Genomic DNA, 24,245 nt, shown 5'->3' on the forward strand with positions numbered 1-24,245 from the left:
TAGAAAACACGAGTGGTGAGACTTTACACTTTCACATGCTTGTTTCAGAGGGACATTTTTATTTTAGGCGTTTTTTTGGATGCCATGCAGCAAACCCTTCACACAAAGACCATTTTATATGTATTCCATTTAGCATGAAACATGGGAAACTTGCACTCTAATGGTGCGCCCAACTCATGAAATTACAAACAAAAACAAAATGTAGACATCTTTGATTAAAAATGATTGATGCCCCAGGAAAAGGGTATAAAGTGGGAAAAGAAAATTACGTGTTAGGCCTGGATTTTGATGAAATATGGCCTGTGTATGCTGTAACATTTGGCCACTGGCATGAACCTTATGGCTTTAACCTTATAGGCTATTTCTTTTGTAGATACTAGTTTCATTTGTGTTATATTAATGCGAATTGTCCAGAGAAACAACATTGCTCATTAATTATATTTATTTTAATTAAGATACTTACTTTTGGATACATTTCATTTTAGTACGCTCTGTGCCTTTTGATGATAAGATGAAGCAATATTATCACTAATTTAATGGAAAAAGTTAGCCTACACGGACTTAACAAAACATATACAAGGCCACACCCAGATGTAAGCATATACCATAAAATATGATTCTTCAGTGAAAGCAAATTCTTCTTAGTATGTGTAATTTGTATGAATAAAAAATTACTAAAGTTACCAGTGCACTGTATAATGTACCCTGCTCTCGCCCTGTGACTCCTGGGATAGGCTCCAGCCCCCCAGTGATCCTGAATTGGATAAGTGGTTAAGAAAATGGAAATGGGTGGATGGACAGAAAAAAGGAAGGCAGTGTTCTACTGCATACGTGAGAGATAATATCTAAAGGTATCAACAAGCAGAGCTCCACTACGGCTGCCTCCAGCACAGTTTAACTCCTGGTTGTCTCAAGCTAAATCAAAACAAACATATCTTTGTACCATAGTTATAAAAGTTGCAAATGTTAGGGGTTTTTTTTAGAGTCTACTGGCTCACCATGTTTCTCATTACTGATTAAGTTTAGAGTTTAAGTTAAGGTGTTGTTACGTGTTGTTTTGGGTTGGGTACATAAGCAGTAGTTTATATTTATAGGGTCCCATTCAAAACAGAGCTGCAGGCTGCCGCCCAGCATACAGCCCACGCCACAGTTTTAAGAGCACACTTCTAGAATAACATGTGTGACATCTGACATATTTTCACTGATTACTCATTTAGACCAATTTCATACATTTTACATTTATGAAATTGGCTCTTACTTTGTGTCCTATTGCACAATATATTCACTGTATGGTTTATTTTGTACCACTGAGAGGGGGGAGATGGTACAGATAAAGACCTGTGACCTGAAAGCTTTCATTCACAGCTGACTTCCTTCGTGGAGCTACATGCATACATGAATGGACCTCTGAGTTGGAGTACCATGGACCAGTTCATGTTATGGTTATATAAAAGTGGCATCTTTTATAATCATCTACCAGCAGAGTCTAACAATAACCATAAAAACTAAAATCTTTCAAAACACTCTTTAAATCTATCTTATAACATTGTGTCTGAAAGCTGTTACAGGGTAGTCATTTGCATTGTTGCAAAGACTTTTGCTGGAAAGATGGATACATCAGCGGCTAGTCTAGTTCTTACATCCACTTTCCCACACTGTCAAACTCAATGCGACATCATTGCTCTAGTCCAGTCATTTTCTTGCCTGGTTTCTGTAAGCCGGTTAGCCTCCATTCTGTGTGCTGTAAATATCACTGCTCATTTGTCATTCTGCCATTCAGGCTCTAATTTGTTCAGCCCATCTCCACCTCACCGTAGTCACTTAAAACTCTATACAAACCTCCATCTTCACCTGCACCACCACCAGCGTCTAAACTCCAAGGGGTCCTGGCCTAAATCCTATCGTAGCCGGGACTCTGTTGTTATGATGGGTCATCTGAGTCTCATCACCAAACAGAATAACTGAATTCTGTATCTCAATAAATTATGTTTCTCTTTATTGAACTTTTATTATGATATTGAGATAACATTACTTTCCTGGTTGACACTATAAAACCAGGAAAGTAACTCTATATAGTCCTGTGAAATACCAAGTACACCCTTAAAGCTTCCATAGGAATCAAGGGGGTAAGCAGATGCTGCTAATCAAATGCACACGATTAACTGATCAAGTGTGAGCATCTCTGTATAAGCAATAGTTTTGGCAGTTTGGTGGTCTGGAGCATGTGTGTTAACATAACAGGTTAACGTGAGGCCACATAATGCCACAGTCTTCCCTGCAAATTCATCACTAACGTCATAACGTGCAATACTCAAAGAAGCTGCGAATCAGCAGCTTCTCAGCATGTGAAAACAGTTCGAAAAAAACTGAACAGATACGCCTTATTTGGCATGGTTGCCAGGGGAAAGACTCTTCTCAAAAAAAGAACATGACAGCTTAGGAATTGCAAAGTTGCAAATGAACAAACAACCAAACTTCTGGTAACGATCTTAGCTTGTTTTGCAACCACAGGGCCTGGAGTCAAGAGCTAAAGGCTAATTGCAAGGCAATCTATCTAACAGCTAAAGAATGGTCAACATTTGGTGACATAGCAGATACCAAGCACACCAGCAAATCTACAGAAGAAACACTGGCTAAACAAATCAGGTTTGTTGTAATGACCCAATCAAAGTGAGACTGTGAGTCCTGTGGCAGAACCTTGAGAGAGGGATATGTAAAGAAATATCTGCAACCTTTAAGGAACTGAATCAACACTGTAAAGAACAGTGGTCAAAATTCTTCCACAACCATGTGAAAGACTTAGGAAGCCATACAAAAAAAATTATTACTTCGTTATTGCTGCTAAAGGTGGTGCTACTAGCTAGTTACAAGCTAGGTTCTACATGCTAGACTCTGCAGTCCACAGGACCTTTTCACATGACTTTAAGTGCTAAATGTGAATATTTGTCTGTAACATGAACAAAATACATTTTTGCTAACTCTAACAGAAAAGGACCACAGCAGTATTTGTCCTTAAATGCTTATCCAGTTTTCAGAATCAGTGTGTCAAATTATTAGAACATATGGTAAGCTTTAAATACTGTTCCTTTTCCATACACATCAATATTTACATTACAACTTGTAACTAAGGCTGAAGCAGCAGTTCTCATAACATTACAGCATGCTGGATAAACAAACTCTACATGTATATGCACCACTGAGGACATTCTGCCCTACATAGCCTTTTCTTTCCGTTTATGTACACATGTTCCTTGCTAGTCAGCTGGACCCAGCAGCCCATAATCATGACCACTGAGCACTGAATAAAGCCTTTTACTGAAGACGATGACAAAAAGATATCTGATGTGTGGAGTGTTTGGTTTGCTTCTTTCGGGAAGATACTATTATTGGCCAAGACGTAGAGCCACAATCTTTGGCTCGAATCGTCATTTTCAGTTTTTCTATTGTTGTTCAGATATTTGACGCTACAGCGGTTTCCTGAACATCAACTGTGCATAAATTACAGCACAGAGACAAAGAGAGCTATAAAAACAGAGAGATTCAGACTATTAAAATAACAAACTGAATTTCATGATCTGACATCTCTAGGACGTCGGAAGTACTAACCTGCCAAAGATTTTACTGGAAAATCACAGTTTTGGCTCTTTGAGCTGCTAAAAGTTGAGCAAAACCTCAGTGCCTTCAACTGTCAAGGAGACTTAGCCATCCATGGAGGCAACAGTCATGTCAAAGGCAAATGACAAGAAAATGACTGGTTATCAACTCACATAGAAATCACACAGCCATCCTGGTGTTTTTCAAACAATGCCAGCTCAGTATTAACACACATATCAAGTGTCTGGAAATACGGGCTCTGCTTACACTGCACTTTTTTAATCTCTAGTTAAGTCATAGATTTGCATGTCCTTGATGGACAGTCAATTCCTCCTTGTATTAAGCTGAAACCTCATCAATTATCAGTCACATTAAATTTGGTTGAAAAGAACAGGACACCGTTGGAAGTAATATCAAACCACAGGCATGATGATTAAACACTGTCAAGCTAGTTAAGAGTAATTACACACAGTGTCTTGTAATACAGTCTATAAATCTTCACATTATTATTCTATGATAATTTGTAGACGGATAAAACATTTCATTGGATACAGCTGAAAATACTGGATTTCTTTTTTGTGAATGGTTTGTTTCACTGATTTCAAAGCAGGCTTCACGACTTTTTTCTTTCTATTTTAAGGAAAAAATGAACAATTGGCGTACAACCATGAAATCAAAAAAGCTTTACATAAAAGTGCTGCTTACTTTCAAGAAACTAAAATCTGACTCAAAAGTTTAGATTGGAGCAAAACAAATGAGTATTAAATAATTAATAAATATTGATGCAGTGATTTTTGTTTCTTTTTAAACAAAAGAAAAGTTGCAAGAAAGTTGGTGGCAAATCTACTTAACACTTTGAATAAGATGCATGATATCACGTGATGCAGGTATTCCATCTTACTTTAACTAAAAAATGTTTGTAGTGACCACAGAAATAAAAGTACAGTACGCTGAGGGTGATGGGAAATTAAATCACTTTGGGTAATAAAACCAAAGTACTGGTCATATAAAAAGTTCTGGCATAATATGACTTGATATATTGTTAACTAAAATAATAGAATAGTATAATTTTATTGAACAAAACAAGCTTTCTAGTGGCGTGGTCAGTCACTAGTTTTCATCCAGTTGAGACCCTGAGAATTTTACAATAGCAAATCAAATACCTACCCAGAGAAATGCATAGTTGGTACTAGAGCTACACTGATAACACTGCTGTTGAAGGTGACAGAATGGAAATACATGAAATAACCACTGAGTGTTTAATCTGAATACCACAGTGTGATTGCACAACAACAGCTGTTGTTGTACATACATGAAACTTTCATAATCTTCCTGCAACGCACAAAGTCACAACTCTTCTTATACATTCAAAAGATAAACAACCAAAATATTGCCAAGCAACTGTCTACAGATGACCAATTTGTACCAATTATGCACATATTATACACATATAAAACCATCAAATCATTTTAATTTCACAACAAGTAGAGTGCAATTTATATCCAAGGTACTTTTCGTGATGCGTGACTTTAGCATGCATCCTAGCAACCACCTACTAATGGACTAAAACATTTGGTTTTTTAAACATGAACTATAAAATGCTAAAGTATTTCGCTTTAAATATATTCACTTTATAGTTTGACCGTTTTTGACATTTAATTTCTATCTACAAAAATGCTATTATGCAAGATATGTTATGATGTCACCGTGGTCTAAAATCACAGCCCAAATAATCCTGTATCAGAGGCATGCACTAGATTATCTAATGCAGCCAGCTTGTGGGCACTGTGATTTTTTTACCATTGGATGAGTCATGGAAAAAAACTTTTTTTAATGTCAATGTCATTGCCTGGAATAAATTTAGCATGATGTTACATGCAAATATGTGTTGTCATTTTGATCCAAACCCCCTGCAGGATAAGGGTACTCTTTTCGTGAAAACATAAGAGAGAACGCCAAAGCCAAGACAGCTTTGGTTAAACGGGTGTGCATACAAGCCAGCGGATTTAGTCCCCACCCAAGTTTCAAGCCTTTTATTGGAGTACACCAACTTTCTAACTGTAGATTATATTACATTGTAACTCTGAACAGTTTTATCTCTTGCAGGTCCTTCAAAAACATAACTTACCACAAAGACTTTAAAAATGGTGGACTCTATAGCATCAGAGCAGTCCAGCTCAGAGGACAGCGGTAGAGCTCCACGTGTTGTTTTAGTCAGACTCGACAACATATTACATCATTACAATCAGACCTCATCCGTTCAAACTCCTCCAGGATGTGGTTTTGAAAGGGAGATGCCAGTGATAAGAGAAAGCTGTGACAAACGATGGCTTTGAAAGACAAGCAGGAGTGATCATACACAAGAGAAAGCCACACATCACGTACCTTTATAGAGTTAGGCCAAAGAATGCTAACATCTCCACCAATACCAAAACATTTCTCCTTGTACTTCTCTCAGGCATGTTACTGTGTGACAGACAATTCACTAATAGGCTTAATTCAGTGAAATAAAACAATTTACAATCAAACTGATAGCAATCAGGAATATGTAAACAGACACAGCTGTTGAAGTAGAGATGACAAAGAAAAAACGAGACATACAGGGAAGGGAAAACAAAGAGGCTAGACATAAATGAGGACAGAAAACAAGGCAATTCAAGACAGAAGCAGAAACAAAAGAGCAGATTTATCCTTCTTACAAAAGAAAAACAGATTGCAATGCAATACAGGAATGTGAAAACTTTAGATGCCAGACTGTGATAGCAGAGTACAAGAGCATCCTTTAAGGCCACAGTTTTACAGCTAAAACAAACTATTGAGATTCTGTAGACTGTATCTTGAAGCTGTGCCCATGCAAAGTTGGCTTACTACCACCAACCTGAAAAAATGAGTGGTGACGAGACAGTTTGAAGCGCGGTGTTAGCTTGGTGGTGGTTTTCAAACAATTAACCAAATATCTTGAGCTCAAGCTAAACTAGGGAAAACGGAGATTAGGAAATGTGAATTTGAGAAGACATTACAACTAGACGTGAACTCTTCATTCACATAAGAAAAGTTTTAGGTGCTTCAGAGGAAATCGATTACATTGCCTTCATCTCCTCTGACACTGTTTGTTACCACCAATTTGTTATTTAATGATCGGCGTCTCTGTCCCAGACAAGTGTTTCGGAATAATGGTCTCTTTAATGTGGATGTTATTTGGGAGAATGTGAGAGAAAGTACATGGAGTTGCATTGCTTAGTGCAAATTTGCTGCAACTTTGTTCGCACTTGCAGAATTGATGAAGACGGATCATTAAATGTGTTTGTCATTTAATTGCTTTGTCTTGCTTTGTGCATTTTTTTGTTGTTGTTTTTTTTAACATGAACCATGCTTATAATTAGTGTGATAGCCGCTCAAGTGTCTGCAAGACGTTTTTAAGATTGTGCTGAGCAACTGCAGCTTTAAATTTATGCTGAGCCTAAATGAAAAACAGGGCACATAAGAGGTATGTGGTGTGAGGTTGTTTTTTAAATAAACCCTCACTTGAAAATTTGTGGTGGCACACAGCACTTTGGAGCCGTGTTGGGGATTACATCTGTCAGGCTACAATAGTCTACACTCTCTCGCTCAGCGCAGTCCTCATTTTTAGCTCCTTCTGCCAAGACATTAAGGGACTTGAGTACACACCGGCTCATTCACTGTGAAAAAGTGATCAAAGTTGGAAAATTCTTTACAAGCGAGCAGTTCTGACAAAATAAACCATAGCAATGCCAATTCTGAAAGTCCCTACCACTGAATATCTCATTTTACAAATAAAGTTTCAGAGAATATTTAATAGGGGATGGTGCTGGGCCACCTGTCCACCTACAGCCTGGAACTGAATGAAGTAGACGTAAATAGCATAAAGTGGAAATATCAAAGTAATGCTCCTAAAAAACTGTACTCGTCACTTTCCAGTACTTATATCCAGTTCAGCGTCTCAAGCGCCAAGAAGGAGAAAAAAAACATTGTGTTTGAATACCCGTGACTGAGAACGCTCTCTTACTGATATACAGTCTTTGGATTTCATGTTAAATTTAATTGTTTCTTCAGCTGCATGGTAGAGACTTTTTGAAACGGCAAAGTGAGACAGATGAAAAATGTATGCATAATGAAGACATTTATATAAAGAAAGAGAAGTCAATTTGATATATGCAGATATATTCTTTTGAGAAAAAGAAACAAAAGAAACTTTGTAAAAGAGGCCTAGTTTAAATTAGCATTGCAACTTCAATATTATACAAGCTTACATACTCACCAGGTTCACCTAGCTAGTATTAGGTTAGGCCAACCTTTCTCTTCAGAACTCTCCTAATTCTTCATGGTACAGACTGAACAAGGTGCTGTACACATTCCTCACAGATTTGGGTCGATATTGAAATGATAGCATCAGAAAGTTGCTTCAGATTCATCAGCTGTACAGTCATAATATAAATCTGCTGTTCTACCACACTGCAAAGGTGATATGTTGGATGTAGACCAGGGGTGTCCAACGTCAGGCCTCGAAGGCTGGTGTCCTGCAGGTTTTAGATGTGTCCTTGATCCATCACAGCTGATTTAAATGGCTAAATTTCCTCCTCAACATGTCTTGAAGTTCTCCAGAGGCCTGGTAATGAACTAATCATTTGAATCAGGTTTGTTGACCCAGGGTGAGATCTAAAACCTGCAGGACACCGGCCCTTGAGGCCTGGAGTTGGACACCCCTGATTTAGACTGTTGTCTGTGGAGGCCATTTGAGTACAGTGAACTCTTTGTCATGAGTTATCACAGTTTGAGATGATTTGAGATGACAAGGTGCATTATCCTGTAGAAAGCAACCAATCAGGAGATGGATACACTGTGGTCCCAAAGGGATGTGCATGGTAGGCATGCACCACACCATTACACCACCACCACTGGCTGGATGGAGCCACTCTTCCACCCTACTGTTGCAGCAGAAATTGAGACTCATCAGGCCAGGCATCAGCTTTCCATTCTTTTGTTATCCAACTTTGGTGAGCCTGTTGAAATTGTGGCCTCACTTTTCTGTTTTTAGCTGAAAGGAGTGGCATCGTGTTTCAAGGTTCGATGTGTTGTGTTCAGAGATACGCTTCTGCATACCTTGGTTGCAACAAGGCATACAACAGGCATTTTTGTATTGGCATCAACTGGGCATGTTCTCTTTTTCAGATCATTCTCTGTAAACCCTAGAGATGTTTATGTGGGAAAATCCCAATAGATCAGCAGTTTCTAAAATACTCAGACCAGCCTATCTGGCACCAACTATCATTCCATGTTCAAAGTCACTTAAATTCTTCCCAAATTCTGACACTAAACAATTCTGACGCTGAACTGGCTGAAACCACATGCAAATGTATTTAGGCATGTACATATAGTTAAGTTGCAGCCATGTGACTGGCTGATTAGATATTTGAGATTTGAGATATTTAATAAGCAGGTAAATGAGTGAGTATGAGTATGTAATTATTATTATCATTTCTTCTGGGTCTGTTTGACCAGTGGTTCACAATCTCATGGTCAGGACACTGGAATAAAATAAAAAGGTAGACGAGTGTACTTGTCAGCAAGCACACAAAGCTTTGTTCTGTGTGAGCAACACATACTGCAGACTTTGATGACCGTTATACTGAATCCAGAAAAGCCAGAAAGTTTTAAAGACTGTCAAAAGTTATCGGTTGTTGTTTTTTTACAGCAAAGAATGAAAAACTGTCTACACAACATGACCAGTTATGTTACACTCTGCCACCAGAATGTATTCCTGGAGGTTGCATACTGTAGCCTCAAAAACCACTTCCTCTCAAACAAAAACAAGACACACACACACACACAAACCTCTGCGATCCTGCTGTGAGTCTCTGCTCAGGTTTTCAACTGTTTGAGCACAGAAAAAAATATACCAAGGGGAGTCGAGTGCCCTCTCACTTTTTAAAAAGAATTCCAGATCGTCATTTTTCTCAGACGTTTTCTCACAGGACTTCCATCTAAAACATGTGGCTTGGAGTGCAATTTTGTGCCTATTTAGTTTGAGTAATCTGCAAGAGCTGTAGCAGTTGTTCAGCGAGGCCTGCATATTGTCTTTGCTTTAGGTCTGTGTTATAACTAGAAGCAGATCCACGGGACAGAGTATTTTAAAGTCTCACTGGACGTTTGTGACTGCCGTGTTGCCTTTACAACACAATCACTTTTCTTTTTCTCCTTTTTTTGACAAATTCAAAAGCACTTTTTTCAGACAGTTTCCCAGTTGTTCGTCCTCTGTCTCTATTCACTCTTGTTTTATTCTTTACTACCTATTTAAAAGGTTTGTGACCTGCATTGTACTGTGAGCCTACATCCTCCAGCTTTCTGATTTTAGCTTCATAAGAAAACATACCCACGTTTAACTTCTGCAGCAGCTAAAACATCTGAAGCAGCTTGGGCAAAACCTGAAAATGATGTTTTTCTGATTAAAACCTCTCATTCACTCCAGATCTTTTTAAATGCCAAACAGAAGTTATGACCCACAAAAGAGTAATTTCAGCACATGTTAATTAAAACCATACCATCTTAAGCTGATTATTTTGTTCTTTCTGCATCTTTAGCAGATGCAGAAAGGCAGCAATGATGCAGGAGCAGCAATGATTTTTTAAAGCTCCCTGCTTCCTTCATTTTCCTAATGCTTATAATTTAGGACACATGAAACTCACTCATTTATCAAGTCATTCATTTTAGGACTCTAATGAAGCTAACGACTATTTGTACTCTGTTCAACTAAAACAGTAGTTCATTAACTTCCTTGCTTCTTCTTTGCACAAACAGTATTGTGGGAACATTGTAAGACCAAGTTCTCCTCTTGCAGAAATAATCTTTGAGAGGACACAGATGTAAAACACAAAATAAAAATGCATTTGTTATGGAAATGACATCAATCAAGTATTTCTACAAAAAAAGATGAGCACATGTTCGGGCAGGCTAGGTCGTCCAGTTCCGTAGGCTATACTCTCACAGGGAGTTAGAGGACGGCCCCTCGCTTCAGAGTTTGTCTGTGTTTACTCTTCTTTCTAGAGAAGGTGATTTCTACTCCCCAGCTTCAGTATGCCTAACCTTCATACTTCTGCAGACATAAATAGAAGTTGCATAGGCAGAAGTTCCAAGATCACCCACAGTGTCAGGTCCTAACGTTACAGAAAAGAATCCCCTGAGCATAATCCTTTAAGGCCTCCCCCAAATAGTAAAAGCTAGAGTGACCTACATTTCTTGAGCAGAAATAATCTTTCAGCAATAAGCGGTCAGAGAAATATCATCAGTTAGACATGTTATTCGTGTAATTTCTTTTTTTACATGTATGTTCATTAACATGCACTGTCCCAAATAAATCGAATTAAATTAGTAAGGTACAGCTCCCTTGTTCAGCCATGAGCAAAGGTAACCTCTCTGAGTGCCTCGTTGATCTACTCTCCTCCTCGCTCGGTTACCCTGTCAGCTCTGGTATGTGTTTGAACTCTTACTTAATCCCACAGACTGCAGATAAAAATTGAGAAAGCCACTGTGACATCACCCATTAGTTAGTTAAGTTCCATTGTGAAGCCTTAAGGTCCCAATCCGCAGACCTAGAAACCAGCTGACAACTCCTTGGCAACCACTTGTTTCTAGGGAAAAGTTTGTATTGCCCGACTGGTTGGTGAGTGGTTGCTGGCTGTCTGTGAAACTTAAAACTCCAGTTAGACTAGGGCTGCTCGATTATGGCAAAAATGATCATCACGATTATTTTCACTGAACTTGAGATCTCGATTATTTAACGATATTTATTTAACAATAACAATGTATTGAATAATGACTTTAAAGATTGTCAAAAAATAATATAAAATAGTGTGCAAATACTGATAACAGTGCAAATGTTTGCAATATAAAAAATAAATGAAAAATGTAAACATCTATGTTTAGTGAACTTTGCAGTGTTGCTCTGTGGTGCAGCTACGACACTGTAGCAAAGTTTACACACTATGTCTACTTGATCCACGTCTGACTCCGCGAACCCATAATGTTTCCACACCACTGAAGTTTTTTTTACCTCTCTTTTCAACCAACAGCAGTCACTCTCCTCTCCAAATAACTTCTACTTAGCTTTCCGAGCTTCCCTCGGGTCCTCTTAATTGTTGTGACGTGTGTTCGAAATGCAGAGAGGTGCGCTCGGAGCAGCGCGAGAGTAAAGCACGAGGGAGGTGCTAATAATCGGCTCAGTCATTTTTAATGATCGTTGAAAAGCCAGATCGTAATTTAGATTAAAATTCGATTAATTGAGCAGCCCTAAGTTAGACCTAGAGATCAATCAGTGAACCCTTGTAACATCTGGTTGCTAAGAAAACATCTGTGTTCCCCGACTGGTTGGTGAGTGGTTGCTGGCTGTCTGTGAAACTTAAAACTCTAGTTAGACCTAGAGATCAATCAGTGAACCCTGGTAACATCTGGTTGCTAAGAAAACATCTGTGTTCCCCAGACTGGTTGGAAAGTGGTTGCTGGCAATCTCAAAATGAAATAGGTCACCAAAAGACATATGGTGCTGCACCAAAACCCTGCCAGCAAATGCTTGGTTGCTGGCAGGTTGCTCTTGTCACTGTTACCGTTTAAAAGGGTGGTATTCAGAATACAGTTACTTTGTTGAAATGAATGGATTACACGGCGGTGGAAACCCAAACAAAACACGCATTAAGAGGCTCTCATGTCTGTGTCTCAATCTCGCGGCCCATATCACCTTTACTTGCAGCTCGCATAATGACGTGAAGAAATATTTTAAAAAATTATTCACAAAAATTATTTAATATGAAGGCAATAGGCAGACTGTTACAGGCATAGCCCTAAAGAATGTAGCCTCATGGGCAGTGTAGTCCGTGCTGCAGGGAGAATGGACTGCCATACCCGTTATGTGTCTGTGAGTGCGAGGAGGGAGAAAAAGTAAAAGTACAAGCTGTCACCGAGCAGAAACGGGAGATGGAAGCATGTAAATATATAATATATATATATACAAAGTTGACCCAGACAACAAAGTAAAGCTAATTTTCGGCTATGATCCCGACACGGAACCCGATGTATTAGCCAGAGGTCCCTTTACGGTTTTATGCCTTTAGGGTTCGGAGCCGCAGACCTGTTTTATATACACGCAGAATAGTTTTCTATATGAGATCGCTGCAAAAAGTGCAGCCTTACTTAATGGCCACCCTACTGTTACTCATTTTATATTAAGATTTAAAAATCTAGTTGGTATTGGTATGGCGAGTAACCTTCAGTAAAAGTAATAAATCACACAGCAATGTAGATTCATGTAGTTGTAAACAGCATGATAATATATTAAGTAATCCAAAGTATTCAGAATACGTTACTCTCATTGAGTAACATAATGGAATACGTTACAGAATACTGTTTGGGGCATGTATTCTGTAATCTGTAGTGGAATACATTTTAAAAGTAACCTTCCCAACACTGTGTACAGGACACATAAAGCTAATCTAAGCCAGAAAAGAAGTTACTGAGGTCAAACCTTGCTTTGCTTGTTTGAATGTACAGAGTCACCGTACAGCCAGAGACAGACTCATTCATACAGGAACTGTACATGAGAAATTTTCACTCAAAATCATCAATAGATGCACTGCTGCTAAAGATGTCATTTTCCTTTCCCTCTCCCCTTTTATATAGAAGCGAGTTACCTCTGGTCCAAATGAAAACTGAGCCTCTGGGCAGGCATGTAAAAAGGCTTTTTCCAGGTGGATAAGGAAATACTGCTGAGTTTGAATGAGGTCAGTGGGTGAGGAGTTCAACTCTTTTAATAAATCACAGCAAACTGTTGTGACAAGCATTTAGTGCTGCAGCCGAGAGAGAAGCGTGAGCTGTAGGAAATATGTCTTTCAAGTACAGAGGCTGAGGCCTTTGACCAGATGACTTCAACAAAATGTATATATTTAGGAGCATTTCACTCAGCAGCTTAACAAGCAGTTAGTTACCCAGAGGGGCTGACAGGTTTATCGCTCTTTTGTCCTCATGGAAGAAGACATTGGATGTGCTAATGATACATTACAGATCGTGGTATCTTAACATCTGATTGCTAAAATGTTTTGTCTTTTAATCTGGGCTGAGTTTAATATTAAACATGCAAACAGAAACTACACACAGTTTCAAATAATAAATAAAAGTCTGTCTGGCTGAACTCAAAGCAGCTAGTTGTTCCTCTCTTCTGACACAAAACCTCATCACGGTGTGTTTACCACTCTGGAGGTGGTAAACACACTGTGTCCACCTCCTCAGATTTGTTTAAAAAAAACCCTGATAGCTGTTGTTTTATTCTATCAAACATGATTAAATATCTTACTGATAATTTCATTCATCATTAAATGTATCATCATAAACTAAACTTAAAAAAAAAAAAGTTAGGCATAAAGGTGTCATTCAAACTTAAATCCGGGACTTAATCTAGGATTGGCAGATGGTTTGGCCCTAGCTGCCTGTTTCCCTAACCGGTGTGTGGTAGGTCTGGTCTGGATTTTAATGGTGTTGGATGACATGTGTGTACTTGTGTCAGCGACTACCCCAAACAGTTGTAAACTGGCTGTTTATGAGTGTGAGGTTGCTGTGAAAAAAGCACCATATTTGTTTTGACTTTCACACCATCTGGGCGAGAAAAACCAAAGGGGCAGTGGCAGCGGTGATGCCGTGCATACAGTAAAAACACACAGCAGAGATCTGAGCCATGCATGTGGAAGATTTAACCTGGAGAAATCTCCAGTTAATCCTATGAAGCTACCATTTTATGCATGTAGGGGCAGTAGAGGCTTAGTTTATTTACACAAAAAAGTGTTGTAACAGCAGTTATAATGTAATGCTTTTCAAATGAGCTGAATAAGGTTTGATTGCAGTGTGTGGCAGTATCATAAACCAATGATTCTGCATCAGTTTGTTTTAACTCTTCATCACAACTATATTTACATTGAGGGAAATATTCAAACCTATGTTTATATGGGGTTGGCACGGTGGTTAGCGCTGTTACCGCTGACTCCCCAAGGCTCAATGTTATCACTGTGCCAGTGGCAAAGTCCTGCCACAGACTAAAGCATGCTTTGTAAGCTGGTGACTCTAAATTGCCTGTAGGTGTAGATGTGAGTGTCAGTGGTTGCTTCATGCCATATGATTAGCTGACAACCTATCCAGAGTGTACCCCGTCTCCCATATGACTGTCATCGTATCTGCTAAACCTAATCCTACTCTGCACTTTGGGAGAGCAGAACCAACCATTGGCAGCAAATAATGCTTTAAAATATTAAACTAAAACAAACACCTGAATCCCAAATATCAACTGAGATTATCTATAACATTAAATGTGATACAGAACATTTTTGCTTCTGCATGTATTATTTCACATAATTGTGAAATAATAACTGTATCATTATCACATCATAAAATAACAAAAAAAAGCTTCTGAGTTATTTACAGTAAGATATTTCCACAACATAAGCACGGTTATCTTGTTGGCTTCACTCTATTTTTGTGGTACAGCACTTATGTGTCAATAAAAGCCACATAACGTCACTGTTAACATAAAAACTGATATAAAGTAGCAGCTGAAAATGTTTAGTGTCACACTACCATCTTAAAATGGTAGTGGGATATGGATTCACAGTCATGTCCATTGGCTCGAGAGGGCTCCAATTGGAATATGCCAGATATATTCTTATTATTCAAGTTGCTTTTAAATAGTTTGGCAAACAAATGCATTATAAATGTGGCTATGTTAGTACCCTTTGCTTATGTTGAAACTAGAAAACTCAGTTTATTAAGGGACTCCAGTACCAAGAGCAACCCACATACTGACTTGTCAAGGTACTTTGTGTGAGTTATGAGTTCATGTCAACTTCTGTCATGAGTTGCAGCTCATGAGCTAAAACATCCATTTATTACAGGCATACCCACAGTACTAAACAGCTCACTAACCAAGGGGTATTCACTTTAGCAAGGCTGTACCAAGCTAAACAGCACAAGATCCAAAGTCAAACCTTAATTGTCTGTGAAAAGAGTCAAACATTTCAAAGTACAGTAACCGTTAGAGCCTGTCAACCACACTGGCTATTACACTGCCGCAAATATTTAAATTTGTGGTTTTGGAGCAGATTTTCAGGGGAATCATGGTGTGCTAAGGAGCTTCAGGCTGAAACATGGATGTATTCAAGTTCAGCCTGGAAAAAGAAAAAACATTTGAGAGCAGGCAGAATGTCGCTCTCGGCCTTTAGCGATATGTAAACACACCATTTTATTAAAGTCAAGCATGCCAGGGTATGGCAGAGATTATAAAGGGAACAAGGGTTCAGATTGTATACATGGATTGGGTTACTGTACCTATGGAGCGGTGCAATAACCACTTCCATATGTCTGTCTGAACATATGGCATGTTTTCAACATCATCATTCACGTTGAGTGATGGGCGTGGTATTTCAGACAAACAAGTGGGGGGAAAAGACAAATTTCTAGGAGGTATTTACTTACAGTACAGTAAAGTACAAAGTTGTGACAGGATAGCTGTTTAGCTGCGCAAAGTAAAACTCGAAAAACCTTCATAGTTTTACCATTATGGTCAAGACAAGAGCACGATATATTGAGTCTAAAATCACTGCTCCTTCTAGGACTAAAGAACTGGCAAATATTATATGTACACCATTATGAGTTATGTTGTTAAAATCTTTTAAAAAAGAATTTTAAAAAAAGGCAAATCGCTGAAAGCTGGCTCAAATCCCAGTATAGTCAAAACTTTTTTATTGACATGTTTTTGTATGAGGATGACAGGAAAGACTGGGGCAATGTCTCTGTTACTCTAATAACCCTGGTTTTTATGCTTTAGCAGAAAGATGGGGCACTAAGCATGACACAGGGTACTTTGTGCTGCAGGTGTATGAAACGTTTTTCTACCTTAAATTTTCTCATAACAACCAGAACTACTGGGTGGTCACAGAGGTCTGTGCACCATGAATGTGACTCTGTTATAACCAGCTCTTATCACCGCATCTCTTTTCCTTCTTCAAATCTTTATCCACTGCACTCTGTGAACTTGCATTAACAGGCAGTTTGCACAAGGAAAAGAAGAAATGACTCTAGACAACAAAGTGTGAGTTGGGAGTAAAGACAGACACAGCCAGTGTAGAGTGAGAGCGTGTGTATGTGTCTGCTCCATTGGGCCTTAAAGTGTAGTGTGAGGTACTGACCAGCGACCGCTACTGTTTGTTTGACTGCTGCCTTCCTGACCACTATTCTGGCCAGACTGCTGAAAAACAAAGTTTATCTAACAGTGAAAGCTGGGATGCAAACCAATCACAGGCCACATTCTGGTGAATTTGAACATGAGTGTGAAAATGATGACAAGAAATTAAATAACAATTTCTCAGTTGACCAGTCAGTTTAGCGCCTACAGCTCAGTTCAAGTAAAAGACTTTGGCAGGGCCTCGTTTTCCACCCACGTGTAACAAAGCAATTCTTTCTTGGTGTATAAATCAGTGTGTATGTGTTCGTGTTTGCTCAAAGAACATGGGAAATTATTTAGGGTGCGAAAGCATTTTACTCTAGTGTGTGACTACTGTCCATTCATGGATTTTTTTTTTTTTCGTACAATGCAAAAACACCTAAATACTCACATAATATGGCTCACACAGTCAAAGATAACAACTGTGGGTCAAATCCAGTGCACGATTGTTCAATTATGACAGAAAGTATACATATCTGCACAAAACTTTTACGGGTTCCTTTGACTATGCGTCTCCTAGTTCGGCTTGTTCACCAGCCAGTTTGAAGTGTAGCCTCAATTTCTTGTTCTTAGCTAACAGGAGAGGCACCCGGTGTGATGTTCTGCTGCTGTAGCCAATCTGCATTAAATGCGTGCATTTAGAGGTTCTCTTATGCATACCTTGGTTATAATAAGTAATTATTTAAAGTATTGTTGCCTTGCTATCAACTTGAAGCATTCATAGCATTCTTCTCTGGCATCTGGCATCAACAAGGCATTTTTATCCAGAGAACTGTTGCTCGCTATTTTCTCTTTTTAAGACAATTTTCTGGTTGTGTAAGAAAATTCCAGCAGATCAGCAGTTTTTTGAAACGGTCAGACCAGCCCGTCTGGCACCAACAACCATGCCACATTCAAAATCACTTAAATTACCTTTTTCCCCATTCTGACGCTCAGTTTAAACTTTAGCATGTCTATATGCACATATCTGCCTAAAAGCACTGAGCTTGTGTCATGTGACTGGCTGATTAGACTCAGTTTGTGCCATGTACTACCCATCAGTTCTAGAAAATAAATCAGCTTTTCTGGGGTTTCTGTCTCGTCTTACTTAAAAATTGTCTTTGCTTTCTCTATCTGAACTTGTTAAGGTGCTCTGACTACAACGCTTCTAATCTCCTTTGTAGAAGTGCGCTTCAGACCTAATGAAGTATACCTAACAAAGTGACCAGTGAGTGAATTGTCTTGCTGACAGACAAACAGACAAACTGCGTTGATCATGTAAATAAAAATTAAATATAAAAAAACAGCCATATTTCCTCATCACAGTTAACTTTGTACTATATTAGAATGTTAATGCTGAAGTTATTTTAGGTCATTATTTTATTTCCAGTGTACTTAAGTTGTTATGGCAATAAAGCTTACTGAAAGAAAAAATGAAAACCCTCAACAATTTTCCACATAGGTCAGTCAGGAATCTGCAGGCCGACCTCTGCAGTCAAATGGGATCATTACTCGGGAAAAGAAATATGTCAAATATGCTACTGCTGTTTCAAAAAGCACAACTCTAATTCCTCTGAATGAAATTTAATCTAAAGTTAACCTTATTCATAATCATAGATTACCTAAAGCTTTCAGCATGACAACTAAAGGGGAAGAATTCACTTCTTTCTGAAATTGTAGTTGCTGAAACGCATAATGCTGCAAGTCTTGTTTGTCTGAAAATGTGGAACATAAAAAATCTTTAATCTGTTTAAACATTCTTTAATGAATCAGAGCGACATGATATGATCAGTGATAAGACAGATCTCACAGCTGATAGCAACAGGGAAACGAAGTACCCTGACATAATGGGCTCCATTGTATCCGGTGTATGTGTGTGTGAGAGTGTGCTTGTCCTCTGACCCCACCCGGGATAATTAAGGACACATTTTACCCAGATACCCAGGGGCCTGTGTAATGTGTGTGTGTGTGTGTGTGTGTGTGTGTGTGTGTGTGTGTGTGTGTGTGTGTGTGTGTACCATCGTGTGCCACATCCCATTCCTTGTACACAACGACCTAACCTGCCCTCCATATGTCTAAGACCAATGCTTCTGGGCTGATTGGCGATATCACTTTCACTCACCAGCTCACATGCAGACGCACACATGCACGGCGAACACACATGTAAGCACACACCCGTACATACAAAAATACACACAGAGGCACACACCTTCAGAGACCAAGCCCTTGTAAAGGCACCTCCTTAGGGGAAAGCTCTGAAATGTACTCCTTGTTAGGCGCTGGGAGTGGGTTTTGTGTGTGTGTGTGTGTGTGTGTGTGTGTGTGTGTGTGTGTGTGTGTATGAGAGAGAGAGAGAGCGTGTTCATCTGCTTTTCCTCATCTGTTTCCTGCAGCAGACCAATAGTCTGTGAAAGCCTCTCTCTTTCTGCTCAAAGCTCACTGCTGTTCTACTCAAAAATGACCCCCCAAAAGTTTACACAGTAACATTACTTAAAAGCAAAAAAAAAAAAAACACAAAACAAAACAACAAAATGGGATTAAGAAATGAATACAATTTGGTCCACTCTTCTTATACAGCTCTGTATAAGCGGTATGAAATTAACTGAAACTTTATGACAAGCCAAATTCAGAATGTAATGGCACTACTTTTCAATAAGACTCACCTTATTGATGGCTAATAAATAGTTTATAGATGTGTTATTAATTATCTGTAAACGCTTTATGCAAAAATAAGCTGATTGTTGGACATTACATTAGAAAAATGTCCAAAATATATTCAATAGATCAATCAGTGATTTACAACAAAGACAAATTCAAAGGATTGAGAAAATGAATGAATCAATTGATTGTCCGTTTTCAAAACAGAATAAAGAAAGTCTGGCTGATGGACTTATACACACATATAATGCACAGTGAACACACACACACACACACAGAAGTATGCTTGATTTCTGTTCTTATCAGCCTCCCTGTTTTCATTGGATTCTTTTATTAGATGGGTGATACTTATGAGGTTGCTATGTAGTGCTAAAAGAATTCAAAGTATTATGCTGACATTTCTAAATGATTCAAACACACCACAAGTCTGCTTCTGGTTAACCCTGCATTGATAAAATTATGGTTTATAGAAGATCTCCTTTAAACTAAACTATTTGGACTCAAAGTTGATAAAGACCATCATCTATCAGTCAGTGAGTTATTCATTCATAGGGCTGATTAGCAGCACCAGTTTCCATAAATCCAATGCAATAACATCCAAAAAAAATGTTTTCTTTATTTAAAGACAACGGTAAGAGACATGAATTGCCACTTATATGTATAAATGTATATATATGTGTGTGTGTTTCTGGACTCTGCCCTTTCAGTTCTGGGAAGACAAGCTAAATTCAGCTTTTCTGGGACTTCTGTTCACCTCTTCCTTAACCTCCTAGGACCTGGCGTCCACATATGTGGACATCACATTTTGAGTTGTCTAGACCAAAATACTACATTTTGCTCTACAAGTGTCTGATATCCACTTATGAGGACATTATACCGATACTGTTCTATCGAAATTTAAAGCAAATGCCCTCATATGTGGATCTCATTTTTCTCAGAAACAAAAATCAGGTAAAAAAAAAAAAATCACGTAATTCTTTGTTTTTACATTCATCCAGTCCCAATCAGCCCAAATAGCAAAGAGAAATTAAAAGGCATGCCATGAAAGAGTTTGGGTCTTAGGAGGTTAAGATGTCTTTGTTTTTTCTACCTGAGTTTGCTAAGCTGCTCTGACTAAGAAGTCTCTAATCTCCTTTGTAGGAGTGCTCTTCAAACAAAACTGGAATTAAAGTCATTATATTAAATGGATAAAAGTAATTATTATTACCCTGCCACCAAGGGAGCAAGCCAACAACCACACTGGACCAGCCACACACCCCAGAACAAACAAGCACCCACATCCCAAAGACGGGCAGAAGCATCCAGCCGGGAGCAGGACCATGTCCCACAGGGGTCAAGGCTTATTGAGCCCCAGGCCCCGCCATGCACACACACACACACACACACACACACACACACACATACATATATACATACATACATACACACACACATACAGACCATTCACTCATTCAGTCATTTTGAAGGTATTTAAGTAAATTTGTGTCCAGAAGTTTTGGTCTGGACTGATGGAAAGATCTCATTACCACTTTACACATAGACATACACATAGAAGTATCCACGGGGAGGAACTCGTGGATTTGGGATATTATACGTATATAGCGGCATTTACTGTATCTAATAACACACTAGTAAACCAACAACCCACTCTGCATATTATAAAGCTGATACTCCAAACACTGATCACAGAGTTCACTGTTCATTTTTTCTGTGTGTATTTTGTATAAATTAGAGAAAACCAACCTGCTCCAAAAGCAAAAAAGAAGCTCTTGTCTGGGTGTTCCTCAAGCAGTGCCTTGACCCTCTTGCCCATCCTTTCATTTCTCTTGTAGATGAGTTCCTGTCTGAAGTAGCTGTCTATTTCCTGGGCAGTGGCCTGCTCATTGGGTGGCAGTGTCACATTATTGAAGTTAGGCACCTATAGTTCCCAAGGTAGTTGGCCATGAAAGTAAAACACAGAAGACATGATTGTTTATTTATAAGTTATTTTCAAACCTTTGACTAAGGTTGGATCAATAGAAAATCTGAAATTCTTAATCGTTCAAGGGTTTTTACTTATTTATTTTCTTTACATGACTGATGGTACAATTGACTTAAAAACCTTTGGACTGACAAAGATCTCATGAGATTGGCAGGAGAAACATATAGCAATGGTGGAAGAGAAAGAACAGAAGTAACTAAGTATGGAGAAAGTGCATGTGTGCGTGTGTGCGGGGTCGGGGAAGAAGAAGGTGAGGTGGGTCAGTAGGTTAGGGGTGAAAGTAAAAGGTTAAGGGTTGTGCCAGTTGGACAAACCTAAGATCAAGGGGTCAAAATGAATCTAAGCTTATTAGACAGACTGAAAGTTACAGACAAGACAAGACAAGACAAGACAAGATAAGATAAGATAAGATAAGATAAGATAAGATAAAATAAGATAAGATTGTGGATAATCTGACCTGTGATGTGTCATGATTGAAGATAATGGAGTTGAGATCTCCACAGTTGTAGTGTCTGATGAGGTCTTCAGTGGTATATGGGACCTGTAGGCTTCCTGCCCTTAAAGACTCCTGTTGTAATAAAGTCTGGTTCAGGGCAAAGATCACCTAAAATAAGACAGGGATAACCAATTAATGAAAGATTTATTTATTTATTTATTCTACCTCGCTCTAAGACCCAGAGGTTTTTCTGGGCTCAAAAATATGAAGATCAACCAAATTAATGTCAATTATATGTGTAAAATACAACTTCTAACAATAAAACAAGCAGCGAGTCAGCAACCTCACACATACATGTGGCCATTGGTATGTTCTGGTGTAATTACTGGATATCAGCAATAAACAGTGCCCTCTCAACTACAAGCCAAATCAATCTTTGAACAGTTATTGGCTGTGCAGTGTGCCACTGCTAAAACTGCCATGCAGCTGAAGAATGCTATTGTTGGGAACCATTTACTGATGACAGTTGTATTCAGGAGGCTTTATTTCAAGGCCTGCCAAACAAAGAGACAATCAAATTGAGAGTTAAAGATATTCCCAGATCAGCTGTTGAGCAATGCAACACAAAAACCAAAAACAACAAAGAAAGAGGATCAAGAGAAATGACCGCACATGTGGCTGTCAATGCAAGACAATGTCAATTATCCGTAAGAGAGAGGAGCTCTGCTGCTAAAAAACACAAATGTCTGACAAAAGGTGAGAGGATAGCTCACCTAGAGCGGAAAATCTTGAGAAGCGAGGAATCCACATAAGGAAGATTTTTGCTGTGATGATATGTAGTGGTAACTGCCACAGTGGGGAAAGGGAGAGGAGCTATCAGTTTCAACATAGTGCAGCATGCCAGCCTTTTGGAGTCCAGCCTGGTTTAGAGTTAAAATGATCCATTATCTGAAAACTATTTTATGTACACTCTTTATAGGATTCCATTTAAAAGCTGTTGAGCTATACTAGTCTGACCGACAGACACTGTCAGCAAACAGCAAACATGTTAAATTTTAGGCAAGACTGGGCATAAAATTCTGATTTACATGTCCTATTGAATTAACCACTTTAAAAGGGACACTTTTTTCTGCCTGGACCCCTTTCAGCTTTGCAGCACAGATTCAGCTTTTGTGTGAGCATGAAATCAGCCAGTGTTTGGTTAGAGAGCCCTGGTGAGATAAAAGACATATGCACACATGCACATGCAAATATAGATATACACAATTACACATCAGCGCACGCACATGCTCAGAAAGCTGTACAGTCTACACATCAGACTTGAGACAGGGGTTCATACAGAAAGTACCGCCAGTCACCTCAGTGCATGGTCTCCCTCTGATCTCTCACCGCACACTCACAGACGCATGCACACAAACGCACACCTTTCACCCTGGAAGCCATTGATCTCAATCCCAGTGACAGAAGAAAGTTTTGTATAGTTTATTTGCTTCTCAAAAGGAACAATGAGTCGAAGTGAATACGTTTTTGGTTAGCAGCAGAACTATGTAAATTTGTCCACAGTATGTCAGCATGTTTTTGCAATTCACCAGTTTGTGTGTGAAGCCTCAGCTCTTGAATTCTGTAACGAAATGCGTATCTGTATGCAAGGCGGACCCGAGCGGCTATTTTTTTGTTATGTTTTTGCTTTTTATGTTCTGCTTTCTAAGGTGCTCCGATGACACTTTTCCCCCTCGGCTTCCCCTTTGTGGGAGCCTCCTTATAGCTGAAGAGAGCAGGAGAGGAGAGCAGCGTGGAGCAGATGCCTTCTTGTCAGGGGGACAAAGAACCCCTCCATCACCCTCTCTTCTCCTCTCCTCTGTGCTCCCTCCAGCTTTCATCGGCCGCGCATCAAAGTGGAGCTCTGCATATGAAAAGGACCCCCGTCTTTATGCCACACAAATTAGCCTATCGCCGCCCCTCCCCGACTCATTTCACAAAAACACCCTCACATCTGTGCCATCTCCGTGAAGGAAGGCCCTCATCTGCAGGGTCTCCCCTTTTTCACTGCTCTCCCTTCTCCTCTTTCTGTGCTCGCCATGCCTTTCAGCCCCTTAAATTATGGTAGTGAAGGGAGAGGAGGAGGGAGCGGAGGTGTGGGTGAGGGGGAGGATCAGTCATATATAGGCAGCTTAAAGTACAAAAAAAAAAAGCGGGGAAGGAATAAGACAGACAGAAAGAAAACACTAACAAGAAAGTGAGGAAACAGAAAAAAGCAGTAAAGTGGAGGACTGAAAGAAAGAAAACCTTAACAAATCATTCCTTTCTGCTGTAATCATCCTCTTTTA

The 24,245-nt window shown here is 39.1% G+C and overlaps 1 protein-coding gene across 1 annotated transcript in view; it reads right to left on the reverse strand.

The window, feature by feature from the left end:
• The window catches only part of trabd2a (TraB domain containing 2A), a 58,566-nt gene that overhangs the window by 8,570 nt on the left and 25,751 nt on the right, over nt 1-24,245 (reverse strand). Inside the window, exons 3-4 of the mRNA XM_085168530.1 lie at nt 21,940-22,086; nt 21,245-21,419 (exon numbers count right to left, since the gene is read on the reverse strand). Of these exons, the coding sequence (XP_085024656.1) occupies nt 21,245-21,419; nt 21,940-22,086 (322 nt within the window). The remainder of the gene's footprint in view (nt 1-21,244; nt 21,420-21,939; nt 22,087-24,245) is intronic.

This window comes from Neolamprologus multifasciatus, chromosome 7 (assembly GCF_963576455.1).
Source record: "Neolamprologus multifasciatus chromosome 7, fNeoMul1.2, whole genome shotgun sequence".
Lineage (NCBI taxonomy): Eukaryota > Metazoa > Chordata > Actinopteri > Cichliformes > Cichlidae > Neolamprologus > Neolamprologus multifasciatus.